General features: G+C 34.1%; 1 protein-coding gene across 3 annotated transcripts in view; it reads left to right on the top strand.

Moving 5' to 3' along the window:
• The window catches only part of CSMD3 (CUB and Sushi multiple domains 3), a 1632969-nt gene that overhangs the window by 1388755 nt on the left and 218864 nt on the right, over nucleotides 1–25350 (top strand). For 2 of the 3 annotated variants that reach the window (XM_072603249.1, XM_072603250.1), the window contains 3 exons: nucleotides 18825–18938; nucleotides 19487–19582; nucleotides 21283–21486. In XM_072603249.1, the coding sequence (XP_072459350.1) occupies nucleotides 18825–18938; nucleotides 19487–19582; nucleotides 21283–21486 (414 nt within the window). The remainder of the gene's footprint in view (nucleotides 1–18824; nucleotides 18939–19486; nucleotides 19583–21282; nucleotides 21487–25350) is intronic. The other variant, XM_072603251.1, reaches the window with a different exon arrangement.

A 25350-nucleotide genomic window follows, 5' to 3' on the forward strand; every position in this document is an offset into this window, starting at 1 on the left:
ATTGCATTATAAAATTTAACAACAAAAGAAAAAAGAAGCAAAACACTTCCTCCCACATTCAACTTGTGTCACTTCAACTCATTATTATAGCACCCTGTATTGCATCTCTAATGACTGAAGACCATGAAATTTAAATTATAATGTCCACAATATTATGATTCACTTTGAGAAAGTTTTGGCAATATAATTTACCTTTAAGGAAGTCCTGTCAAGTATAATCAATAATTGCTTAAATAATATTTTTTTGTTTAAGATAAAACAAGGAAAATGGGAGAAAAACTAATGAACTATAGAACTTGACTCCATTGTATTGAAAAGTATTGACACTATTTCATCAGCTTTTACTTGTTTTATTTTCTTTAAATATTATATCTGGTTATACAATAGCATCAGCTTATCCCATAACCATTTTTGTTGTGAGAGTAGCAGATCTGTGGGTTTCCACTAATGTCAAAGAACACGTTTGTCATCAAGATAAGAAGACAGGACTCTGAGAATAGAAATACTGAGAGTTGAACTCCAGAAGTAGAAAGACATCAACTATTTCCAATAACATTCACTGGGACTGAGATTATATAGTCAGCACATATAAATTATCGGAGCCCAGAAGTCTCTATGATGAGGTCTCAGTCAGGACTGTAAAACTGAGTGTGCTGATAGGAGGGATTTTGATAGAATTCAAAATGCCTTCTATGTGACAGAGCCTGGCAACTACGGGGAATCTGATTACTTGAGTGGTTTTCCAGTGTCCTTTCTAGTCAGGATATAAATTATCCAGGTTTACTGCTGTTTCCCTACACAAAGTTTTCAATCTGAATGTGACCTTTGAATACTTAAGCTCAATAATTCTGTAATTTTCTAATCACAGCTATGTGTTTATTTCCTCCAGTGCATTGGATAACAGTTCACTACTTTTTCTCATCCTACTGGTCAGAAGTCAATTAACAAGCATTTATTAAACACTATGTACCAGAAATTTGCCCTAAGAGTCTTGTCCATGTCCTTCAGAAAACCTTTACAAGAAATCAACCTAACTTTGGTGTCCTTTCTCAAGATCACTTAATATTGTGTATGTCTACCAACAGTGCCCAAGACTTCTTTTTTAGTTATATTTGCTTCCTGTATTATGGAGGTGTATGGGGTGTTCAGAAAAGACTAGCCCCTCTGGTGTGAGAGCTTGCTGAGTCCTTTTCAGGGCCGTTTATCCACCTTTGGTGCCCATCTGTCACTCAAGTCTCACCTGTAGCTCCTAAAAGCTGGGGTATGTCCAGTAACTGCACCTTGGTAAAACTGTCTTGGCAGATGGGCTAAACCAGGTTGAGGGCCTCAGGCCTCAAACCTGTTTGTGAGTTAGTGGATATCCTCTTCAAGCATGTGAAGACATTCCCCCCTTCAGAATAAATGGATAAGAACAATTTGTTCCAGCAACCATGAAGGCAACTAAAGCAGGCTCTGTGGAATACTTAGAACTTGGTGAACATCATAGACACTAAGGTCATTCACTGCATGCCAGGCAATTGCTGATTGTCTTTTGTCTTGGTACTAGACTTCTATGACTGGTAGACAGTGAAGCTGATGACTTCACACTGCTCTACCACTCTTAAATCCAGTTTATGCACTGTAGCTTTGCCCCTGACTCTGTGTCAGTACACTAAACTTTCAATATTTGATTTGCAATGTCAAAACTTGTTTGGAAGACTTAAAAGCTCTATCCACTATGGTTCAACCCATGATCCCCAGATTTAGATAATCCATCTTAGCATCTTCTCATCCAATTATGCTTCTGTCTGTAATGAAAAGAAGTGAAATGACTACCCCAGATTTTATCAGTAAAGGCCTGAGCTCAAATCCTTCCTGCTGTTTACTAGGTTGAGTGAAATTGAGAAGCTCGCTAAATTTGTTTCCCTCAGTTTCCTCATCTATAAAATGGGGATAATAATAGTACCTTCTTCCTAGTGTTGGGTAGCTAGGTAACACAGTGGACAGAGTGTGAAGCCTGGAGCCAAGAAGACATGTTCCTGAGTTAAAATTTGGCCTCAGAGGCTTACTAGCTGTCTGACCCTGGGCAAGTCACTTTACTCTGTTTGCCTTAGTTTATTCATCTGTAAAATGAGCTAGAGAAGGAAAAGCAGTCCAGTATCTTTGCCAAGAAAACACCAAATGTAGTCCCAAAGAGCCACACGCTACTCAAACAATGAAAGAACAACAACAAAAATTTCCTAGGGTTGTTGTAGGGATAAAATGGGATAATATTTGTCAGGTACTTAGCAAACCTTCGAATATTATGTAAATAGTAGCTATTATAATTGTTAAATTGGAGTAATGTTTTTGAATTAAGAAATAAAATGCCATTCAGGAATAAGTGTACCAGTTCCTCCTCACTTATCTAGAAAATCTAGAAGTAGACAGAATTCTTTTCAGAAAATTCAAGTAAAAAATCACTGTAAGTTGTCCTTCTAGCCTATCTCTATAGGTAAACAGAGAGGTCTGTAGGCTTTGGTGACAAGGTTTGGTCAGAATAGGGCATGCCAGCTCAGGAAGTCAAGAAGAGATCCCAGATATGGATTAGAGATGCCTAAGCTTGTGTAGAGTAAAGGAACAGGTCCCAGCTGGTAGATCTGTAGCTTACTACCTAGTTCCTCATCAAAGGTCCTGGGTGGTCTGGGGATGGCACCCAGAGTAAGTATGGACATCCATGGTAGAGAGCTGTCGTAGGACATAGTATGTGTACCAAATAAGGAACAAGATAAAAAATAAGCCATACCTGTGTAGCTTGGAGCCCAATATTATAGCAGGGTCTCAGTTCCAACTTCTAATCCAGTCTTAAGCCATTAGAGGAATAACAAGGGCATAAATATCCGATGAAGAGGAAGTCACTCTGAACTTGTCAATCTGAACAAGCAGAGTTTTCTATCTGGGTTCTGAGTCTAGCATCAATATTACTGAAACTCAAAATGGTACAAGCCCATAGACTCGTGGCTTAAACAAACCCAAAACATGTAGAACTAACACCAGTGGGAAAGGAAACTGTCTTCTTTGGATCAGATCACTTTGGGATCATGGAAAGCTAACAAGTACCAGTCTGAACTGTCTCAGAGAAGCTAGAGTAATACAACTATCAGTACCCCCCAAGAAAGTAGCAGCAGAACCAGTTCAAGTCTTCCTTCCAGAATTGCACTAAGACTACCTCTAACATAAAATCTCAAGGCAGGAAGGAGGTTAGGAAAGTCAGCATAAACAACAGCTAGGAAGAGGTTTACCATGAAAAAAAGACGAGAATGACTTCAAAGCATCTACAAGCAAAAACTTCAAAGAAAAAGACTCTGAGATCAGAAGCCATTTCTTCTTTCTGATATCCATTGTAGTGACTAACTGCATTTGATAAAGAAAATGTGTAATACATGTTTGTGGAGTCAATATCGTATCTATCTCTTCAACAACTATTTGTTATCTACTAATTAAAGGAATGGTGCTAGATTTTTTGAGTACAGAAACATAGACAGATAGAGGAAAGAGAGAGAGAGAGAAAGAGAGAGAGAGAGAGAGAGAGAGAGAGAGAGAGAGAGAGAGAGAGAGAGAGAGAGAGAGAATTAAATATGACCATATAGCACTGATTATGTATCATTCCCTTCAAATGTATTAGTTATTTTTATTGTGGCTATCATGTACATATGTGTTTATACAGAAACATGTGTGTGTGTATAGTCTTCCAAACTAGACTGTTTTAAGCCTGAAATGACTGCCTCAAGAGCCTAAAACATGTACCAGCTACATAATATTTACTGGTAGATATTCTTTATTTCTTCAGTCTCCCCTTTATGCTTTCTTCTATTGTCTTTATCTTTTGCTTCTGTTAGACTCCTTCCCAATTCTATTTCCTTGCTGTCTTCTTTCTCTGTTTTTTCCAATTTCTTTTATCTGCCCCCTTTTCCTATATTATTCATTTCTTTGTTGTCATAAACATAGATTTGCTTTTAAAAAACTACCCCTGTGTGTGTGGGGGGGGGGGGGCGGGGGCTTTAATACTGATGCATACATGATTCTCCCCCTCAAAGTTTAACTACTTTTTGCATTACTCCTGTCTTATACCTTCAAGCTCAGTTCTATAAGATGCCAGCTGATTCTGGCTCTAAGTAATAAGCTTTAATATTTTACTTGCATTGAGAAATGGCAAATGCTACATAAGTACACATATGGTATTGCTGTTCAGTCTGATCTGTCTTTTCCCATTCTTGATGGTCAGTTATCATCAGTAATCACAGATGTGTTCTTTCCCTTATTTATTTATCATGTATCTCTTTCAGCTGGTCTTTATATTAATACAAAAAAAATTTTGTTCAGGTAATTATAATTAATAGTAAACTATCATTAGCCTATATTGTACTTATATAATAATGAGGTGAAATTATCCAACTTCTATACTAGAGACTAGAGAAAGTAGCACTTTCTGAATTTATGGCTGATGTAAAGCTCTAAATATGAACAGGAAATGTTGTAGGGTAATATTGTAATATGTTATATTCAAAACTGGAGTTCCTAGAGAGGAGTTGTCACTAATTAGAAATAAGTTCTTGATTAAATAACTTCTGTATATAAATCTATTTCTTCAATGGTTTTTATTGTGCATTTATGTCTCATTCTTACTATCCAGGGACATTGTAATGACTTTTCATTAAAAATCAGTACCAATTAAGCATATATATTTTAAATAATCTTAGGTTTTTCTTTTTCCCATTAGTTCTTTAAGTGGAGCAAGAAAAAGCAGAAAAGGCTATAGCAGCACTGAGCAAAGAACATGTTGTTGTGTTTAGCATAATTACCAGATTTAACTGCGTTGTAATTTTTAATATGTGTTTGTATCAAGGGTGAAAGGCAGTGTAATAGGATAAGTATTAGGCTGGGAAATCAGGAGATATAGATTCTGGTTTTGTCTTCTTACACTAACTTTTTCAATACATTGAATCACTTAATCTTTTTTCTTTTCTAAAATCAGAGAATTGATATAAGTAGGCTCTAAGTTCCCTTTCATCTCTAAAGTTCCATGAAACCATGGAGCAACTTCACAAACTATTTAAAAGACTATGAAATATCATAAGAGTGACAAGGAGGAATATGACATTAAACCTTAGTGGGTTAAATTATATGTACAGTGGTGGTTGAAGTGGCAGGCTTCTATTTTGTTGTTGTTTTCTTTGGTTAGCAATATTCAGTGATAGATATTTGGAGTCCAGTAATAGTAATATATAAATTGAAGGACAGCCAATTTAGTTCATTTTAGGGAATCAAGCAAGGATTCGAACTCAGTAGACTTATAGGGAAACAGAGTTATGGGGAAACTGGAGTAGCAAATGAAAGTGGGACACAGATGAAGACAGATACCATGTACAATGAGTTGTAGACCTACAAATCTTTAAATTTTACTTACTTGAGATGGTAGGTGTGACCTATTCTAAATGAAGATTAGTGGCTCAGACTTTGAAGGTTAAATCAATATAGGGCCAGGGAGTCAAGTTGGTCATTGCCCTTTCTAAGGATCTGATAATAATTGCATGATTACAATATAAAAACACAATGAAATTTTCATCTTAATATGACAGTTTATATTATGTGATTAATTCATTGCTGGGATGCTAGGCAATTAGATGTTTACCATGATAGTACTGGCAGCAATGCTACTTAAGTTCTTTTTTTTTTTAATTCTGTACTTACTAAATCAGTAGATAATGATTCTATTCAAGCTACTTTTTCCAATGGGAATCAGACCTTAAGATATTTTATAATAATCTTTGATTTGGGACTTATTTTTAAATGTCCACAGCCCATGCTCTCTGTGGAAAAAACTTTTGAGCAGATTTTCCTCCTGCTTTTATTCCAGAATTATGGTCACTATCTGTGCTCTGTGAAAGTGTTTTTAGATGAGAAATTCTTCAAGACCACAAAGCATTTTACAGATACAGTAGAAGTTTTTATCTTGAATCCCATAAAACTCCAACTATTTCACTCTTCAAGAATAAAACAAAAACAATCAATTCTCTGGGTTTTTTTTAAAGAATAGTCCCATTTTTACACACCAAAAAGCATATATGTTAAGCATGATGAAACTTACATTTCCTTTCAAGATTCACATTAGTCAAATAAAAACCTCAAAGTGACTTCTATCAGAAGTCACAGAAATAGGTATGCAGTGAGCTTTAAAGAATGCTTATTTTGAAAGTCTTAGGGGACTTCTGGGAACCAAGATGTCAGAGTGATTGGTAATTGCCATCTCCCTTTCCTTGTTGACCTTGAAGAGCTCAGAGAATATCACTCCAGGAAAAATCCTGGAACAGTGGGAGTAGCAGAAGAGGTAAATCATCTCTTAGCCCATGAGACTAGGAAAATTGCTTAAGAGGGTCCCTCTTACTGTGGCTGAAGGGGACCAGCACAGGACTAGAGCTGTCCCAGACAGCCCCACCTCAGCAAACCAGGAGAAGATTCTGAGCCCAGGGGGGGTGAAGCCCACAACCACCAACCCTAGTGCTGCACCAGCACAGCATGCCTCAGCAACCCAGGGGAAAAGGGTAAGATGTTAGCGCAGATGGGATCAGCAACCACTGAGCTTGCCTATGCTCTAGCTCAGCAGAGGAGACCTCCTGTGGCCAGACCAGCACTCCTCCACACTTAACAAGCTAGCTCCAGGGTAACTGTGGGGAAACCCAAAAAGACTTCACCTGGTCTGCTTTCCAACACCAGCCAGCTCAGTACCAGGTAAGCTGCAACATTTTAGCTTCTAGCTGAAAGAACCAGAGGCCACAACACACAAAGCCTCAAATTTTAGTCACAAGAACTGTGGAACAGAACACCCTGTGCCCCAGATATAGAGATCTACTTTAAAAGCCAAGAAAAGTGTGAACATCATGAGTAAGAAGCAAAGCAGAAAAGGAAAGACCACAGAATCTTCTATGGGGACAAGGACCAAAACACAAGTACCAAAGAGGTCAGCACTGAGACTGTATTCCCATCTGAAACTTCAGAAAGGAATATGAACTGGCCTAAAGCAAAAGAACATTCTTGGAAGAGTTCAAGAAGGATTTTAAAAGCCAAATTAGAGAAATAGAAGAAAAACTGACAAATGATTTTAAAAAGATGAAGAAAGAAATCACAGAAGTATTTGAAAGAAAAATTGGATAAATCAAAAAGGAAGTACAAAACATAACTGGAGAAAATAACTCCTTAAAAGGAACAATTGGACAGATGGAAAAGGAGATTCTAAAGTTAACTGAAGAAAACAATTTGATTAAAATTAGAATCAGGCAAATAGAAGCTAATGATTCTATGAGACATGAAGAATCAGTCACACAGAATCTAAAGAATGAGATAATAGAAGAAAATGTAAAATGTCTAATTGGAAAAGCAACTGACCTAGAACATAGATCCAGGAGAGAAAAATCAAAGAATTATTGGTCTACCAGAAAGCCATGATGAAAAAAAGAGCCTGGACAATATCTTCCAAGAAATCATCAAGAAAAGTTGTCCAGAAGTCCTAGATCTAGAGGGCAAAATAGTCTTTAGAAGAATCCACCATTCACCTCCTGAAAGGGAAACCAAACTAAAAATACCAAGGAATATCATTGCCAAATTACAGAACTATCAAGTAAAGGAGAGAACACTGCAGGAAGCCAGAAAGAAACAATTCAAATATCAAGGAGCTACAGTCAGGATCACACAGTACCTTGTAGCTTCTGCATTAAAAGATTGAAGGAATTGGAATACAATATCCTAAAAGACAAAGGAGCTGGAACTACTTGAACATAGTATTTCAGGCAAGGAGATGGGCATTCAATAAAATAAGGGATTTCCAGATCTTCCTGATGGAAAGGTCAGTGCTCAATAAAAAAATCTGATCTTCAAATACAGGTCTCAAGAGAGGCATAAAAAGGTAAACAGGGGAAGAAAAACTTGTTATTCAATATTAGCAAACTGTTTATATCCCTATAAGGGAAGATGATTCTTGTTAATCTTGAGAATTGTATATTTATTTTGATATAGAAAAGGGATATATATATATATATATATATATATATATAGATAGATAGATAGATAGATAGATAGATAGATAGATAGATAGATAGAGAGAGTGATAAAGTAAATGATGTCATGGTAAAAATGTGATTTAAGAGTACAAAGGGATTGTAATGGGAGATGTGAAAAGGAGGAGTCAGAAAAAGGTAAATTACATCACAGGAAGAAGCACAAAAGTATATTGGAGTAGAAGGAAAGAGGAGAGGGAGATGAGCATTGTTTGAGACTTACTTTCATCTGATTGGGTTCAAGGAGGGAGCAACAAACTCAATTAAGTATAGAAATACAACTAGCTCTATAGGCAGTAGGAGGGGAAAGGGGAAAGAAAAGGGAAGAAAGGCTAATAGGGAGGGAAAAAGTAGTAAGGGAAAAGGGGATAAAAGGAGGGGGATGAAAGAAGGGAGGAAAGACTGAAGGAGGTGGTGGTCAAAAATTAAAACTCTATTGTGGAGGGGAAGGGAGAAGGGAGAACTGAAAGCATAAATGGGGAGAAAGGGGATGGAGGGAAAGACACAGATAGTAATCATAACTGTGCATGTGAGTAGAATTTATTCTCCCATCAAATGGAGACAGATAGCCAAATGAATTAAAAACTATAATCTAACAATATGTTGTTTACAAGAAACACATTTGAAACAGGAGCGTACACGCAAGGTAAAAGTAAAAGGCTGGAGAAATATATATTGTGCTTCAGCTGATGTAAAAAAAAGCAGAAGTAGCAATCCTAATCTCAGAGAAAGAAAAAGCAAAAATAGATCTAATCAAAAGGGGTAAGAAAGGATACTATATCCTACTAAAATGCACCATAGACAACAAAACAATTTCATTACTAAACATATATTCTCCAAGTGGTATAGCATCGAAATTCTTCGAGGAGAATTTAAGAGAGGTACAGGAGGAAACAGACAGCAAAACTATGCTAGTGGGGGACCTCAACCTCCCCTTCTCTGAACTTGATAAATCTAACCTCAAAATAAACAAGAAAGAAGTTAAGCAGGTGAATAAAACTCTGAATCAGATAGAAATGATAGATCTCTGGAGAAAATTAAATGGGGATAGAAAGGAATATACTTTTTTCTTAACGGTACATGACATATATACAGAAATTGACTATGTACTAGGCCATAAAAACCTCATAATCCAGTGTAGAAAGGCAGAGATAGTCAATGTATCCATCTCAGATCATAATGCAATAAAAATTATGTGTAATCAAAGGCAATGGAAAGATAGACTAAAAATTAATTGGAAACAAAATAATCTAATCCTAAAGAAGAAGTGGATTAGACAGCAAATTTTAGAAGCAATCAACAACTTCGTTGAAGAGAATGACAATAATGAGACAGCCTACCAAATCTTTTGAGATACTGCAAAACCAGTGTTTAGGGGAAGTTTTATATATTTGAATGAATAAAAGAGAGAAAGATGGGATCAGTGAATTGATGAATGTGAGTGGATGTACTAGCAAAAGAACAAATTGAAAATCCCCAAATGCATGCCAAATTAGAAATACTGAAAATTAAAAAAAGAGATTAATAAAATTGAATTAAAAAAAAACTATTGAACTAATAAATAAAACTAAGAGTTGGTTTTATGAAAAAAAAGCAATAAAATTGTTAAATTTTTGGCCAATTTGATTAAAAAAAAATACCAATATCAAAAATGAAAAGGGTGAACTCACCTCCAGTGAGGAGGAAATTACAACAATAATCAGAAATTACTTTGCCCAACTGTATGCCTATAAATCTGACAGTCTAAAAGACATGGATGATTATTTAAAAATATATAAACTGCCCAGATTAACAGAAGAGGAAGTTGAATATTTAAATAAACCCATCTCAGTAAAAGAAACTGAACAAGTCATCAATAAATTCTGCAGGAAAATATCTCCAAGGGCAGATGAATTTACAAGTGGATTCTTTCAAACATTGAAAGAACAGTTAATTCCAATATTATATAGACTATTTGGGAAAATTACCAAAGAAGGAGTCCTAACAAACTCTTTTTATGATTCAAGTATGGTTCTGATCCCTAAACCAGGAAGAGCCAAAACAGAGAGAACACATTATAGACCAATTTCCCTAATGAATATGGATGAAAAAATTTAAAAAAAACATTTTATTAAAAAGAGTACAGCAACTTTTCATGAGAATAATACATTATGATGAGGTAAGATTTATACCAGGAATGCATGGCTCGTTCAATATTAGGAAAACTATTAGCATTATGGGTCATACCAACAACAAAAGTAACAGAAACCACAAGATTATCTCAATAGATGCAGAAAATGCTTTGGACAAAATGCAACACCCATTCCTATTGAAAACACTGAAAAGCATAGGAATAAATGGATCTTTCCATAAAATAATAAACAGTATCCACCTAAAACCATCAGCAAGCATTATATGCAATAGGGATAAGCTAGATGCATTTCCACTAAGATTGGAGGTGAAACAAGGATGTCCATTATCACCACTGTTATTCAGTATGGTATTAGAAATGGTAGGTGTAGCAGTAAAAGAAGAAAAAGAAATTAAAGGAATTGGAATAGGCAAAGAAGAAACTAAGTTATCACTCTTTGCAGATGATATGATGATATACTTAGAGAATCCCAGAAAATCAAGTAAAAAAAGTACTTGAAATAATAAACAACTTTGTCAAAATTGCAGGTTACAAAATAAACCCAGATAAATCATCTGGATTTCTATATATTACTACCAAAGCCCATCAGCAAGAGATAGAAATGGGAAAGGCTCCCACATGTACAAAAATATTTATATCAGCTCTCTTTGTGGTGGCCAAAAACTGGAAATCAAGGGAATGCTTATCAATGGAGAAATGGCTGAATAAATGATGGTATATGCATATAATGAAATACTATTGTATTATGGGAAATGAGGAACAGGAAGACTTCAGAAAGATTTATATGAAAGATTTGTATGAACTGATGCTGAGGGAAAGGAACCTAACCAAGAGAACTTTGTACACAGCAACAACCACAGTGTGAGAATAATTTTTCTGGTAGACTTAGTACTTCATTTCAATGCAAGGACTCAAAAAAATTTCCAAGGAACTCAAGGCAAAACACTTTTCACATCCAGAGAAAGAACTAGGTAATTGGGTCATAGATAGAAGTAGGCCATTTTCTTTTGCATTATGTTTCGCTTTGTTTTGTTTTATGGTTTCTCCCATTCATTTTAATTCTTCTATGCAACATGTATTTAATAGGAATAAACATGTAGAACCTATATAAGACTGCATGCTGTCTCAGGAAGGGGGAGGCGAAGGAGGGGGAAAATATCTAAGATACATGGAAGTGATTGTCGAACACTGAAAATAAATAAAGTAATTTAATTTAAAAAAAGAATGCTTTTTTTCATCAAAACCAGAAAAGAAACCATAGTTTAGATTTGATTTCTTTTTAATTGTATGTATGTCCCTGTAATGTATGCATGCTTTTGGTGGGTTATATTTATTTCTATTTTTATCATGTTAGTGAAAAAAATGTAAGCAGAAAAAAATATCAGAGACTATGTCTTTCTGTGTTTATCATAAAATGATGCACCAGTCAATGTAGCCATAAAAATGAGAACTAGTTCATATTCTTAGTACATCAGAGAAAAAATATAGATCTTGGAAAAGTAGCAGTCATTTAAATGATAATTAAGCAGAGACCTACAGGGATTTTCTATATGTTTTATTCCTTGTCTCAACCCACAAGAATATGTGTCTTCTTATTGGAATTTTGGGTCCTACTATATGTAGATTTAATTGGATATGTTTTTATTTTCATTCTTTTTCTTTGCCCTCTTGCCTTGTTCCATCTTCTATCTCCAAGAGCAGGGAAAGTGGGGAGAGAGATAGACAGATATAGAGAGAGACAGAAACTTACAGAGACAAAGACAGAGACAAACAGAGGGAGGAAAGGAGACAGATCCAGAAACGAAAACAGAGAGACAGAAACATAAAAAAAAAAGAGACAGAGAAACAGATAGAGAAAGAGATGGGGAAAGACAGAGAGAAAAAAGTGGAGTGAGACAGAGAAATAATGAGTCAGAGAAGTAAAGAGAGAAGAGGCAGCCCATTCTAGCCCATTCTACTTCTTGTTGTTCTAATTCTGGGGAAAAAAACCCAAAACTTTTTTTTTAAACTTTAATCCTGATTTTGCCTCTCCAATTTTATTTCCAATCATTGTTACAAATTCTGTCTTTTGGGACCAGTTCACTTTCTACAAAAATAACCCTTAACATATTTGAGGTAACTATTATGTTTCTGAAGTCTTCTGTTCTCCAAAATAAATATCTCCAGTTTCTTTAAGAGATTCTCCTGTCGAATCAGTGATCCTCCCTGAATGTTCTCCTGCTTATCAATAGCCTTCTTAATATGAACATGAAATTTATGGAAAATTTTTAATTATTGGCATGTCTGTGTCTTAAAATTAAAGAATTTGGGAGTTGGAAAAGACCTTATACGTAATCTACCACAACCTCTTCCCAACTAAATAAACCTTTATTAAATCCCTTCTGTGTAAGACACTATGGCCGTACAGTTTTGCTTTTTTTTTTTAATGAAATAGTCTCTGTCCTTAAAGTATTCACATTTTATTACTGTTTATGTGACATTTATATGGATATGTTTAATGTAAGGAAAGTGGATGGGAGCAAAGGAGAGATCCCTGATAAAGTGTGCTAGAAAATATACTTTCAGCCTGGGCATTGAGTGAGGACTACATAATCTTGCAGCCTCTACTTGCAGATTTCTAATGACAAAGAACCTGATTCTACCCAAGGCAGCCCCTTCATTTTTTTTTTGACAACTCTAATTGTTCATAAAGTTCCTTTCTTTTAACTGAAATTTCCCTCCCTGTAACTATCATCCTGGTTCTTTTCTCCAGAGCCAAATAGAACAAGATTCATCCCTCTTTGTCATGACAGCTTTTCAAATAAAAATAGACAGCTATCATACACCTATCTAAATGTTTTTTTTTTAAAACCTCTGGGCTAAATACTGCCATCCCCCAGTTCTTTCAACTGATCCATAATGAGCTAGATTGTAGAATAAAAAGCCCTGACATGTTTCTGGGCACAATACAGAGTTCTCATGCAATAAGTTTTTCAGATTTAATTTAAAAAGCATATTTCCAAATATAATCAGGTCAAGTTGGTATTTACTAAACCAACATCATGATGACTAGAGTACTAGGTGTGTAAAAATGTGAATTTGATTGACAAATATGCCAGCTAGGATGGAGTTGAGCACTGAGGAGTACCTAAGTATATTTTTTGTTACTTCAGGATATGAAATGCATAAAACAAAGAACTTTATCAGGATGCAATTTATATTATTTTATCTAATGACCAAAACCTAAATGTGATTTAAGGAATATTCTAAGTTATTTTTGTTTTCAGTTACTAATATTTAGCATTTATTCACTTATAATAAATTAATGCTCTCAGAGCTGGTGGGTTAGAAAGTGCTTTGCAATTCTGAAAGTGCTATATAAGACTGACTAAATGCAGATTTCAGTATTATTTTTATACTGTACCATAGCCCTGAAGAGTTAATGTATCTGTCAGAGATTCCTGGAATGTATCAGAGAAGAGTACAGTGTACATGAATTGCTTATACATATTTATTTTCACTTCCTTATTCATAGGAAAAAAGGAAGGGAGGGAAGAAGGAAAGAAAAAGAAGGGAAAAAAGAAGGAAGGGAAGAAAAGGAAAGAACACAGGAAAGAGAAGAGAAAGAAAGGGAGCACTTTCGTAATAAGTGCTTCCTATGTGCCATGGCACTGTACCTGATGTGATCTTCACAGCAACCCTCTGAAGGAGGTGCAATTATTATCCTCATTTTATAGTTGAGGAACCTGAGGCAAACAGAAGTTGAGTGATTTTTCCAGTATCATTAGTCATTATTTAAGGCTGGATTTGAACTCTAATTTTCCTAACTCCAGGCCTAGCACTCTATCCATTGTACAGTTAGCTTCCATACGTACCTGAATGTACCACTCAGCAAGATACCTCAGTTTCAATGCATCATAGCACCCTCCACACCCAATCCAGTGGTGCCCTGTGTTTGTTTTTCCATGGTGCTTTTAGTGGGACAGTTGTTAAATGCTGTAGCAGACACTATTCAACTGTGCTAGTAGGTATTGCTAATCACCCAAACAAACCCCAAAATTTGCAGTGGTTTAAAAAAGAAATTTATTTGATCATATGATAGAGGAGGAAAGTTGGAAGAAGTATTCCCTCCATGAATCTTTGTGGGATTACATTGTACATAATTCAGACAAGGGCATAAGGGCATTTGCCTGATTGGCTTCAGGTAGGCAATAAGTAGTCTTCAGGGGCAGCTAGGTGGTGCAGTAGATAGAGTACCAGTGCAGGAGTCAGGAGGACATGAGTTCAAATCTCACCTCAGACACTTGACACTCACTACCTGTGCGACCTTGGGCAAGTCACTTAACCCCAATTGCCTCATCCTGGGTCATCTCCAGTCATCCTGATGAATATCTTGTCACTGGATTCAGATGGTTCTGGAGGAGAAGCTAGGCAGGTGACCTGCATAGCCCTCTCTCACTCAAAACAAAGTCAAGTGCAAGTTATGTCATTATTTTTCTAATGGCATGATCTTCTTTGGCAACGAAAGACGAACACATAAGTAGTCTTCAGAATGGTATTGTGTGATATAAATCAACATATGAGTCCATCTAATTTGAAGAATCCAAAATACATGTTTTGAGAGGGCCCAAAATGAGACCTGAGCAAACCCAAAACAAGCACTGGGTGAGATCTAAGCATTCCTTAGAAAACATTGGCTGGAGCATCTCTGAAATCAGCTTGACCAGTGCAGTAAGCTTTTGCATTAGACAATTTTCTAGGCACAAAATGCTAGATTTGAACAGTATTAATAAAGGATAAAAATAAATTATTTTCCAAACGATCATAATAATAATTAATGAAAAAAATGGAGGTATGTGTGTGTGTGTGTGTGACATAATTCAAACACAAGATGGTCCAAGTAAACAAAATGTATTGATCACACTTGGTAGCTATGTACACACAACCTTTTTGAAAGATTCAGTTTCATTCTCTAAGTAATGGAGATAAAGATTTTAAACTACCTACTTCAAAAGTTTGTTTTGAGAAAAGCACCTTGGAAACCATAAAGTACTGCATATAAAACTGGGCTTAGGTGTAGAATTATGGTTTTATAATTATGGAGCACTAACTCACTAAAATCCAGCCTACACTATGTATTTACCCAGTAATGTTTAGTGAACTTGTTTCAAAGAATTCATAAGTATTAAAAACATTTATGTAAGACATGATATTTTATTCTCATCACAACCCTATCAATGGTATTAGATAAAATATTATAGGCACCATTAACCCATTATACAGGTGAGGAAATGGAGGTTAAGAGACCTTGAGTAACTTATCTATCTAGGGTCAAATAGTTTTAGAGGCATAGTTAAAATCAACAAATATTTATTAAGTATCCACTACTTTGAAGTCACTGTGCTAAGAACTAGGCTGTAGGAAAAGACTAGGATCAGAGCAGAAGAGATACCTACCAAAGCCTCGGAAAACAAGGGTCTCCAGGCAGCCTACAACAACCCCATGGTATCCTCTGTCTTGGTTTCTCCATTGTCCCTGAATTATTTCCCGTCCTCAGGGAGCTTACATTCTTCTGACTCTGTCTAGTCCTTTTTCTGCTATGCAGCGTTGTCTCTTGTGATAAGCTTTCACTCATTTTTTGAAAAAAACATTTATTTATCACCTACTTTGTACAAAATATATTGCTGTGACTCTCGTGGACTTTATAATCTATAACAGATTTAGGACAATACATAAATATTCAATTATTATTTTAATAAAAACTAGTTATAGAGTAACTATGCAATACTTATGTCAAAGATATATCTAATAAGAATACATGTCACCATACGAAGTTCATGAAAGGAAAGTTATTCCTGACTGGTGGGGGCGGAGCAGAGGGCAGAGGAAGTATGGCAGAAAATTTGATGTGAAGATCAAGTGGTATTTGATTTCTGCATTTGATAATGGATAGGTCATTAACAGTTGAGGATGAGGGAAGGCATTCTAGGCATGGTCAATTACAAGAGCAAAGGTACAGAAATTGGATAATGTCTGATATATACACAGAATGACCAATATTTCTGTGTGGCTAAAGCACAGTTCACAGAATTTGTAGCAATTTGGAATCATGGTAATTTGCAATTTGAAATAAAATTGGAAGTTAAGAAAATATCAGGTCATTGGAAGAACAGAAGCAGCACATGGTGACCATGTAAGGTACCAGCTTCTCAGTCAATAAAGCTTATCCAAGATAAAAATTTCAGTTGTTTTCCTGAAATCCTTTGGGTCATAGTTGTAATTTAGTGCAACTGGTCATTCAGATATCATTAGAAGAGAATCTGCACACTCCAGTAAATAGTTGATTAAGACATTACTTCTTAGTCAGGTGGTAAGAAGTTAACAAAATGAAAGCATAAGCTTTTGCTCTTTGTCTTACTTAAACAGGAATATTAGACTTAATAAGACTTTTTAGATCTCTAGCTAAGAAAAGGAATATCAAATTTTGGATGAGCAAAGAAAAAAAGGAAAAATAACAGACATATACAGAGGGATTTATATTTTTTTAAGTATTTAAAAATTTTTCTTGTGTGGCTGAGATGGTTGAATGCTTTACATCTAGGGAAATTTGGTATATTGAAAATTAAGTACTCTGATTGCAGGACAAAAGAGTTTTGAGGAGTTCACATCTCTTTCTCACCCATTTATTCAATCCTAAACTTACTGATACATGAAAAACAAGCTGAGGATCATTTTTACAAATTTATTGTAGTTAAGTTAGCTTGTGTCATTATGGACCACTATCAGAAAATAGAAACCCTTCAGTTTATAATGGAATTTTCTGACATAACTTCTCACGTTGCCAATATTTGCAAAACACAGAGAAATATCATTACTAGTCTAAGCAACTCTGAACATAAGGAGGAAATTACTACATGTTTTGATGCCCAAGTATTTTTAAATAAAATTTAAAGCCCTAGAAATCATGAATACATGTTTTGGGAGATGTTCTAAGAAGATAATATTCTGAATTTTTGTGATCTTTAAAATTTTGCTTTACATTATTTCCAATAAATTATTGGCAACAAACAGGAATCCACTTAAGAGCTGTCCTCTCTTTATTGCTTATGAAGTAAGTCTGAGTAATGAATCTGTGTTCTTGAATCCTAAGAAAGAACTACAATATAATGGGGAAGAATTATTAATAGAATTTTGCTAATTTTGTTTTCAGGAAGGATTCAAATCCAGATTCCTAGACACTAAAAATAATATGATCGCTATTAAATTGTTCTTTTTAACTTCACAGCAGACTACCTGTTGTATTTTACATATTCCTTTCCTTTACAAAGAATTGGACTGAGATTACCAGCTAATTTTAATGGGCCACAGAATATAAGTAGTTTGTTATGTATGATTGTTTCCATACAAATTAATGGGTAAAGTTTATCTCAATATCCATATGAAGAAACCAGCAGGCTTTCATAGAGATATGTTCATCTGAACAGTAGTCATGGGGAATAAATTCAAAGAAAAATAAAACTCTAGTATTGTTTTTTAGTTGTTAAAAAAAAGGTGAAAAGCAGTTCAAAGTCTTTGAAATATAGTTTTTTAAACCATATTTTGAAGTTATTGAAAGTGTATTTTATTTTCATTATTTTTGAATGAACTGTTTTTAACTAAATGAAAAACCATAGGGGTTTTTGAGGTATCTATTATTAACTTGATTAGAAGTCCAGAAAACAAGGTTCCTCTTTCATTGGGGGCAAGCCTTATATATCAAGTTCTAGACTTTATGGACCCTTTGCAATTGGATCAGTTTTTGCAAATAAATTTTAGCATGTGTGTACAAGGTGCAGACTGAATGAAATCCCAGGGAAATCTTTAAAAAATTCTACTGGTAAGTATTTCAAAATTGTTTCTACAATGGAAAAAAAATCTATATCTATATATATATACATACACATACACACACACATATATATAGATATAGATATATAAATTTGGTAAATCCTGTTATTCAAGAATCTCAGTTGCATGAAGAATCACAATAAAATCTAATTCCTCAGGCATTTCATGAATGATTATTTGGAGATCATTTTAACATCAATTTATGAATAAAACAATATATAGTACCCAAAAGAGGCATCATGCCAATGATTGCTTTCAAAAAATGAAATTATTAGCAGAAGCGAAAGTACAGTAATAAGATAGAACTTCAAATGATTTACCAAAAAAAATAAGGTCCCCAAAGTTTATAAACTTCATTTTACTAAATCTTATAAATGGAGGGAAAACTAGAAAGAGAAGAGAGTCACAAAGTTACCAGAAACAAGCTATGGATTATACTCCAAATAAAAATGAGAGATTATAATATATAAACTATCAATTTTACTATTAATTATCTGAAATGAAATGTGTGAACAGTTTCCTCAGAATCAGGTTTTTCATGATTCTGTTGAAATTATGTCATTATTTCTATTACTTGAAATTTTTTTTTTTCAGGGAAAACAACCAATTGGCAACTCTCCTCTTTGAAATGCAGGGAAAAATTACTACCATATTGTAATACTTTGTTCTCTCTCTCCTCCTCTTTCTATTTTTTTGTTTTGTTTTGTTTTTGGATGGTTGGTGATTTTATGTTGCTTCTCCTGGTTCCTGTTGATCAGTGGTGTTTGGCCAGTTTGTATTTTTCCAGACATCACTCCACGATGTGGTTGAGGTGTATGATGGGCCAACTCAGCAATCTGCTCTGTTATCTTCCCTCTCAGGATCCCATTCAGGTATCCTTTAATAGAACTGACATGCCTCAGTTATTGACTTAGTACTGATTGTGATGGGTGCTGTAGTGAAAGTTGAGTTTTATGTCATCCTTTCTCAGAAACAAATTAAGTTGAAAATGTAATCATATTTTAAAATAGAAACTCAATTAGAAGTTACTCAAAAGTCAATTGAAGTAATACAAGAATGTGTCCTAGTATGACTGATTCAATTTTGAATTTATTCATTTTGAGACAGTATATGTAAAGGTGATTTAGGGGAAAAAATCCACTGTGAAACACTATGCAAATATTATGTGCTATTGCTTTATGTATATAATATGCTTATTGTATTATAAAATATTTGAATACTTTTAAGAAAAGTATCAAATTTCTACTTAAAGATTGTAGTTATAAAGTACTTTTGAACTCAACCATTGGAGACTATTATCAATTAATTTTGATAGATCACAGTTTTCAGTTTTCAAATGGAAGAACATTTTAGCAGATTTTTTTGAGGTTTACTTAATGAAAATTATTTATGACATCTTAGTATTTGTTTTGTTGAGTAGGAGAATCACTTCCACTGAGTTCAGGTAATCAGATCACAATTCGATTTACTTCAGTTGGACCAATAACAGCTAAGGGATTTCACTTTGTTTATCAAGGTAAGTGACACAATAGCCTAGAAAAACACTAAGGAATGATAAATTCAGATATAACATTCTCTTCCACATTATTCCTTAAAAGCACATATCCATAAATATCTTAAGATGGATTTTATCTTTTACATTTAAAACATCTCTTAAAACCTTAATTGCTTCTTTCTTCACCCTCAATTTAGAATTCACATTTACCTCCCCTTTTTAACCTCATCATGATTTAAAATCTCTCTCTCTCTCTCTCTCTCTCTCTCTCTCTCTCTCTCTCTCTCTCTCTCTCTCTCTCTCTCTCTCTCTCTTTCATTGCTCAGTCATTAATGTGCTTACAATTTCAGCTATCAATATTGCTAATTCATGACATGGCACTACACAAATGTTGTGAATTTCCATCTCTTCTTTCTGTGAATATAAACACTTTAATATTTATATCCCAGGACTTGCTACTATAACTCAGTTCTGGTCCACTTATAAATGCAAAGAATTTTATGACTATATGATACATATTATACTATTCTTATAGAATCTGATTTTTAAGCTTTTCACATTATTATTATAGCTTTCTGGGCAATTGTCAGTACTCTGTAAATTTTTTTTCTTCATTTTTTTCCTATGATCATTTCCATTTTCCCAATTTTTCAGGAACTTTTATTTTAGATAGTTTTCTTGGAATCATATATGATAGTCTTGTCTTTCTTATCTGAGTTAACTTATCTTTAGTTCTCATTGTAGAATCTTTTTTTAAACTCCATAATTTGATGTTCTTTTAAAAATCCACTTATCCTACTTTTGGTTTGGCTTGAATTTTGTGCTATTGAGCAGATAATAATTTGTTCTGTAAATGTTTTGAAGGTATTAGTGATAGAAAAGGAACTATAAAAATTCCGTTATGTTTGATGAAGTGGTATATGAGAGTAGGCTTACTTGGAAAGTTTATCAGATCTCATTTGGCTCTTGCTGATCTATTTCATTACTATTTATATACATGTGTGTATGTGTTAAAAAAAACCATCCTGTTATCATTGGAATTTATTTCAAGCAGTATGATATATCCTAATTGAAGTATACATCAATTAATTCTGAGAAGACCTCAAATTTGTTATCCCATTTAATCAAATTTTTCTATTGTTGTTAATCTGTCTGACATGTTCTGTTTAGCCTGAGTGTATTTTTTCCTTTGAAGTTGAAAAAAAAACAAAAACAGTACACCTCTTTGAAGTAGCTAATTCTGTGGTCTTGCTACTGAATTACTAAGATACTTTACAAGGTTTCCATAATGTTTTGAAGTATCAAACAATGAAATAATGAGATGTCAACTCTCACTATATAATTATATTTTCGTAAATTGAGTATTTCTTTACTACTAAGTAAAATTCATCTTTCAGCCTTTATCCCATAAATCCAGATATCTACCTAAGATTGTATTTTAATTCTGAAGAATATTAGTATAATATAGTTCATTAAAAAACACTTTCTTTGGTTAAAAGATTCTAAGTATGAATTTTATTTTATTGAAAATGATAAAATATTTATACGATCGCATTTGAATAGTATTTGTGAAATATGAGAAACTTTTAGGAATTATCTAAATTTTTTAGTTCAGAAATAAATGAATAGTCTTTGAAGTATCTGTACATAATAGCATTTAAAAATCTGTATTTCACTATCAAATGTAAAACTGAAATCAACAATTGTTTGTATGCATGCAGCTGTTCCGAGAACAAGTGCAACACAATGCAGTTCTGTTCCTGAACCAAGATTTGGAAGAAGGATTGGCAATGAATTTGCAGTTGGTTCATTGGTTCTTTTTGAATGTAATCCAGGATACATTCTCTATGGATCCATAGCAATTAGATGTGATACAGTGCCCAATTCTTTGGCACAATGGAATGATTCCTTACCTACATGTGTTGGTGAGTATGTAAAGATGTATATTTTCTGATTATGTGCATTTTAAAGGGATGGATCAACTGAAATTTTTCTTCTTTGATTTGAAAACTCAATACTTCACTCAAAATTTATTTTTCTCTTTGGTTATTGTACTTAAACATGTAAAATGAAGTGGAAAATTGAGACAATTACTTGATAATTCAAGCAAAAAAAAAAGTGTGTAATTGGAATTATCAGAATAATTGTCTAAGTTTTCCCTGTTTCACTGCATGCTCATTTACACATATGAGTATTTATGCACACCTGAAAAATTATGTGTCAATGGATTTTTGATATATGTTGAAGGCATAATGCACTTTAAAATGGTTACCGCAGATTTAGAACATAATGGAGCTTTAATCCATTGTAATGTTTCTTTAATCCAAAAGGATTGAAATAAGTATTTGTTAATTGTATAATGCCTTATATTCAGTTATAGTGGCATTTTCACAACAACATTTTTAGTAGCCCTGTTTTTTGCAAATTTTTATATTTCTGGATAAATTTCATTGATTTGAGTAAAACAAAAAAACCCTCCCTAATTCGCATATAAAGACCCTAAAGATAGTTTTTGTTTTCACTATGATAATTTGGTTATATACTTTTATGAAACATTTCAAAAGCTCACTCTTCTGAAAGGCTTTTATTCAACCTGTTGAAAGCAGTAAGCAGTAAAAACTTAAATAATTGGGAAAGCTTATTATAATTGAGTTTTTGGATAAATTTTGGAGCTAAACATTTTTAACCTTTAGTTTTGAATCTTTCTAAAATGAATTAATATGCTTTCTTGTTCCAGTAAATATACTATTCTGAATATAATTATTTCTGTTACTGGCCTTAGAATATATCCAGAAATAGTTTTTAAAAAATGAATTGTTGTTGTAAATTCATTATCTTCTTTTCTGCTGTGTTCCTAAAAGTACAGAAAATAAATTGAGATTAATTGAGTGTTTAGTTCTAATTAGTTGAGATCTTCGTGGTCATATGGTTCAACAAAATCAAAGAGAAAATAAAGCAAAATTTAATTTTAAGATGATTTATTTTCTGTATCTGTTCACATGAATATTGGATGGTCTTTTAAAATAATTTATCTTGCCAAATATGTGAATAAATCTCCCATGATAATAAAATTTTAACTCTCATTTATCATATTTTATTAAGTTTTCATTATTTGAAGTATCACTAATCATCAAGTCACTAAGCTTTCATTAAGTGCCTACTATGTTCCATGCACTGTGCTAAACACTAATGATGTAAAGAACAGTGGAAGCAGTCCTTGATCTCAAGGAGATCATGATGTAATTAAAGCATTTTAAATCTAAATTTCTATTTTGGAGGCTGTGCACTCTTCCTCTACAGAAACAATGCAATTGGAATTGTCTGAACCCCTTTCACCAAAAAATGTATATTGATAAGTTATATGTAAGCAAAGGCCTCTATTTATGTCCTTTATCCCAAAATCTATATCATGTATAAGTGTGGGAATTTCTATGCTCGCAGTTAATTCATTTAACTTATTCCCCCTATTCTAACAAAAATACATTCAACCTAAATATGGCAGATGTGTTCAGATGGAAGAAAAAAAAGGAAATCCAAATTCAAATAACGCAGTTCAGCATTAAGTGTTTGTTATGTGCAAGGTTCTGTGGCTATATATCAATATAAACAATTATTGTAATATATATATATATTTCTATATATGGATTACATATTTATTTATGTGTACACACACACTTAAATGGCACTGCGCCTGCCTTTAGTGAGCTTACACTTTAGCAGAAGAATGAGATATTGATTCAGCAGCTAGTATTAACTGTGCTATGTTAGTGCTGATGGGAAGCAAAGTGGCAATGGGCCTAGAGTCAGGAAGATTCTTCTTTCTGAGTTAAAACTCAGCCTCAGACACTTACAGCTGTGTGATCCTGGACAAATAGCTTAACCCCATTTGCTTCAGTTTCTTCATCATCTCATCAAATGAGCTGGAGAAGTAAATGGAAAACTACTCCAGCATCTTTGCTAAAAAACTCAAGTCACAAAGTGTCAGACATGACTAAAAATGACTAAATGATAACAAAAAGTGTTAGTGCTGGGAAGTATCCTAAATATCCTCTGGTCATACTCTCTAGTAGATTCACAAATTAATAGAAAGTGATCATGATCGTGGAGATGAAATTTGTCAATAAATTCTTTTTCTAGGTAAGACAACTGAAGGCCATAGAGTAAATGACTCAAAGAGTATTATCTAATTATCAGATCACTGAGGAGGATTAAACCCTTAATTTCAGTTTCATTTGCTCAATAAACATTTATTAAATGTAGTAGTAGTAGAAGTTGGCTATGTGGAAGATACTGGTCTAGGTCTTAGAGATGCTAAACAAAATTCAGTTACGTCTGTCCTCAAGGAATTTACATTCAAAAAAAGAAGAAAGTTTGTACACATTTAAATATATGATCAGCAGTATCAGATACTGCAGAGATCAAGAAGGATGAGGATTGAGAAAGTGTCCTATGATAATTTGCCAATTAAGACACAGTTATTAACTTTGGACAGAAAAATTTCAGTTAAGAGATAACCGCATTTCCCCTCTGCCCCAACTAAGACTAAAAATAATTTCTTATTACTTATAATAAAAACTCTGATTTTACCTAAGTTAAAGATTACAGAAATTTTAGTTTTTGTTTAGTAAGGAAGAAAATGACCTTTGGTTCATTGGCTCTCTAACCCTGCTGGATGCCAGTTGCTTGGGACTTTGTAGTCTTTGGATATTGCTTATTGGGATATTCCTTTTTCAAAATATTAATTAATTAATTTTTAGTTTTCAGCATTCAGTTCCATGAGATTTTGAGTTCCAAATTTTCTCCCCATCTCTCCCCTCAGCCCACCCCAAGGCAGTGTACATTCTGATTACCCCTTCCCCCAATTTGCCCTCCTTTCTATCACACCCCTCCCTTCTCTTATCCCCTTCCCCTCTGTTTTCTTGTAGGGCAAAATAGATTTCTATACCCCATAACCTGTATGTCTTATTTCCCACTTGTATCTAAAAACAAGTTTTAACATTCATTTTTAAAGCTTTGAGTTCCTCCTCTCCCTTCCTCCCTCCCCATGCACCCCCATTGAGAAGGCATACAAATTTATATAGATTATAGATGTGTAGTCATGCAAAATATTTCCATAACAGTCATGTTTTTAAAGACTAATTTTATTTCCCTCCATCCTATCCTGTCCCCATTTATGCTGTTTTCTTTTTTGACCCTGTCCCTCCTCAGAAGTATTGACTTCTAATTGCCTCCTCCTCCCATTTGCCCTCCCTTCTATCATTCCCCCTTAGAATCCCCCCTCCCCACTTCCTCCCTACTTTCCTGTGGGGTGAGATAGATTTTCATGCCAAATTGACTGTGCATGTTATTCCCTTCTTAAGCCAGACTCTATGAGAGTAAGATTCACTCTTTCCTTCTCGTGTCCTGTCTTCCCCTCCATTGAAAAAGCTTCCTCTTGACTCTTTTACATGAGAGATAATTTACCTCATTCTATTTCTCCCTTTGTCCTCCCAATATATTCCTCTCTCCCCCCTTAATTTCATTTTTTATATATCATCCCATCGTATTCAACTCACCCTGTGCCCTCTGTCTCTGTCTCTGTGTCTGTCTCTGTGTCTGTGTCTGTCTCTCTGTCTCTGTCTCTCTCTCTCTCTCTCTCTGTCTCTCTTTCTCTCTCTGTCTCTGTCTCTGTCTCTGTCTCTGTCTCTCTCTCTCTCTCTCTCTCTCTCTCTCTCTATATATATATATATATATATATATATATATATATATACATAATCTCTCCAACTACCCTAATACTGAGAAAACTC

This window comes from Notamacropus eugenii, chromosome 4 (assembly GCF_028372415.1).
Source record: "Notamacropus eugenii isolate mMacEug1 chromosome 4, mMacEug1.pri_v2, whole genome shotgun sequence".
Classification (NCBI taxonomy): Eukaryota; Metazoa; Chordata; class Mammalia; order Diprotodontia; family Macropodidae; genus Notamacropus; species Notamacropus eugenii.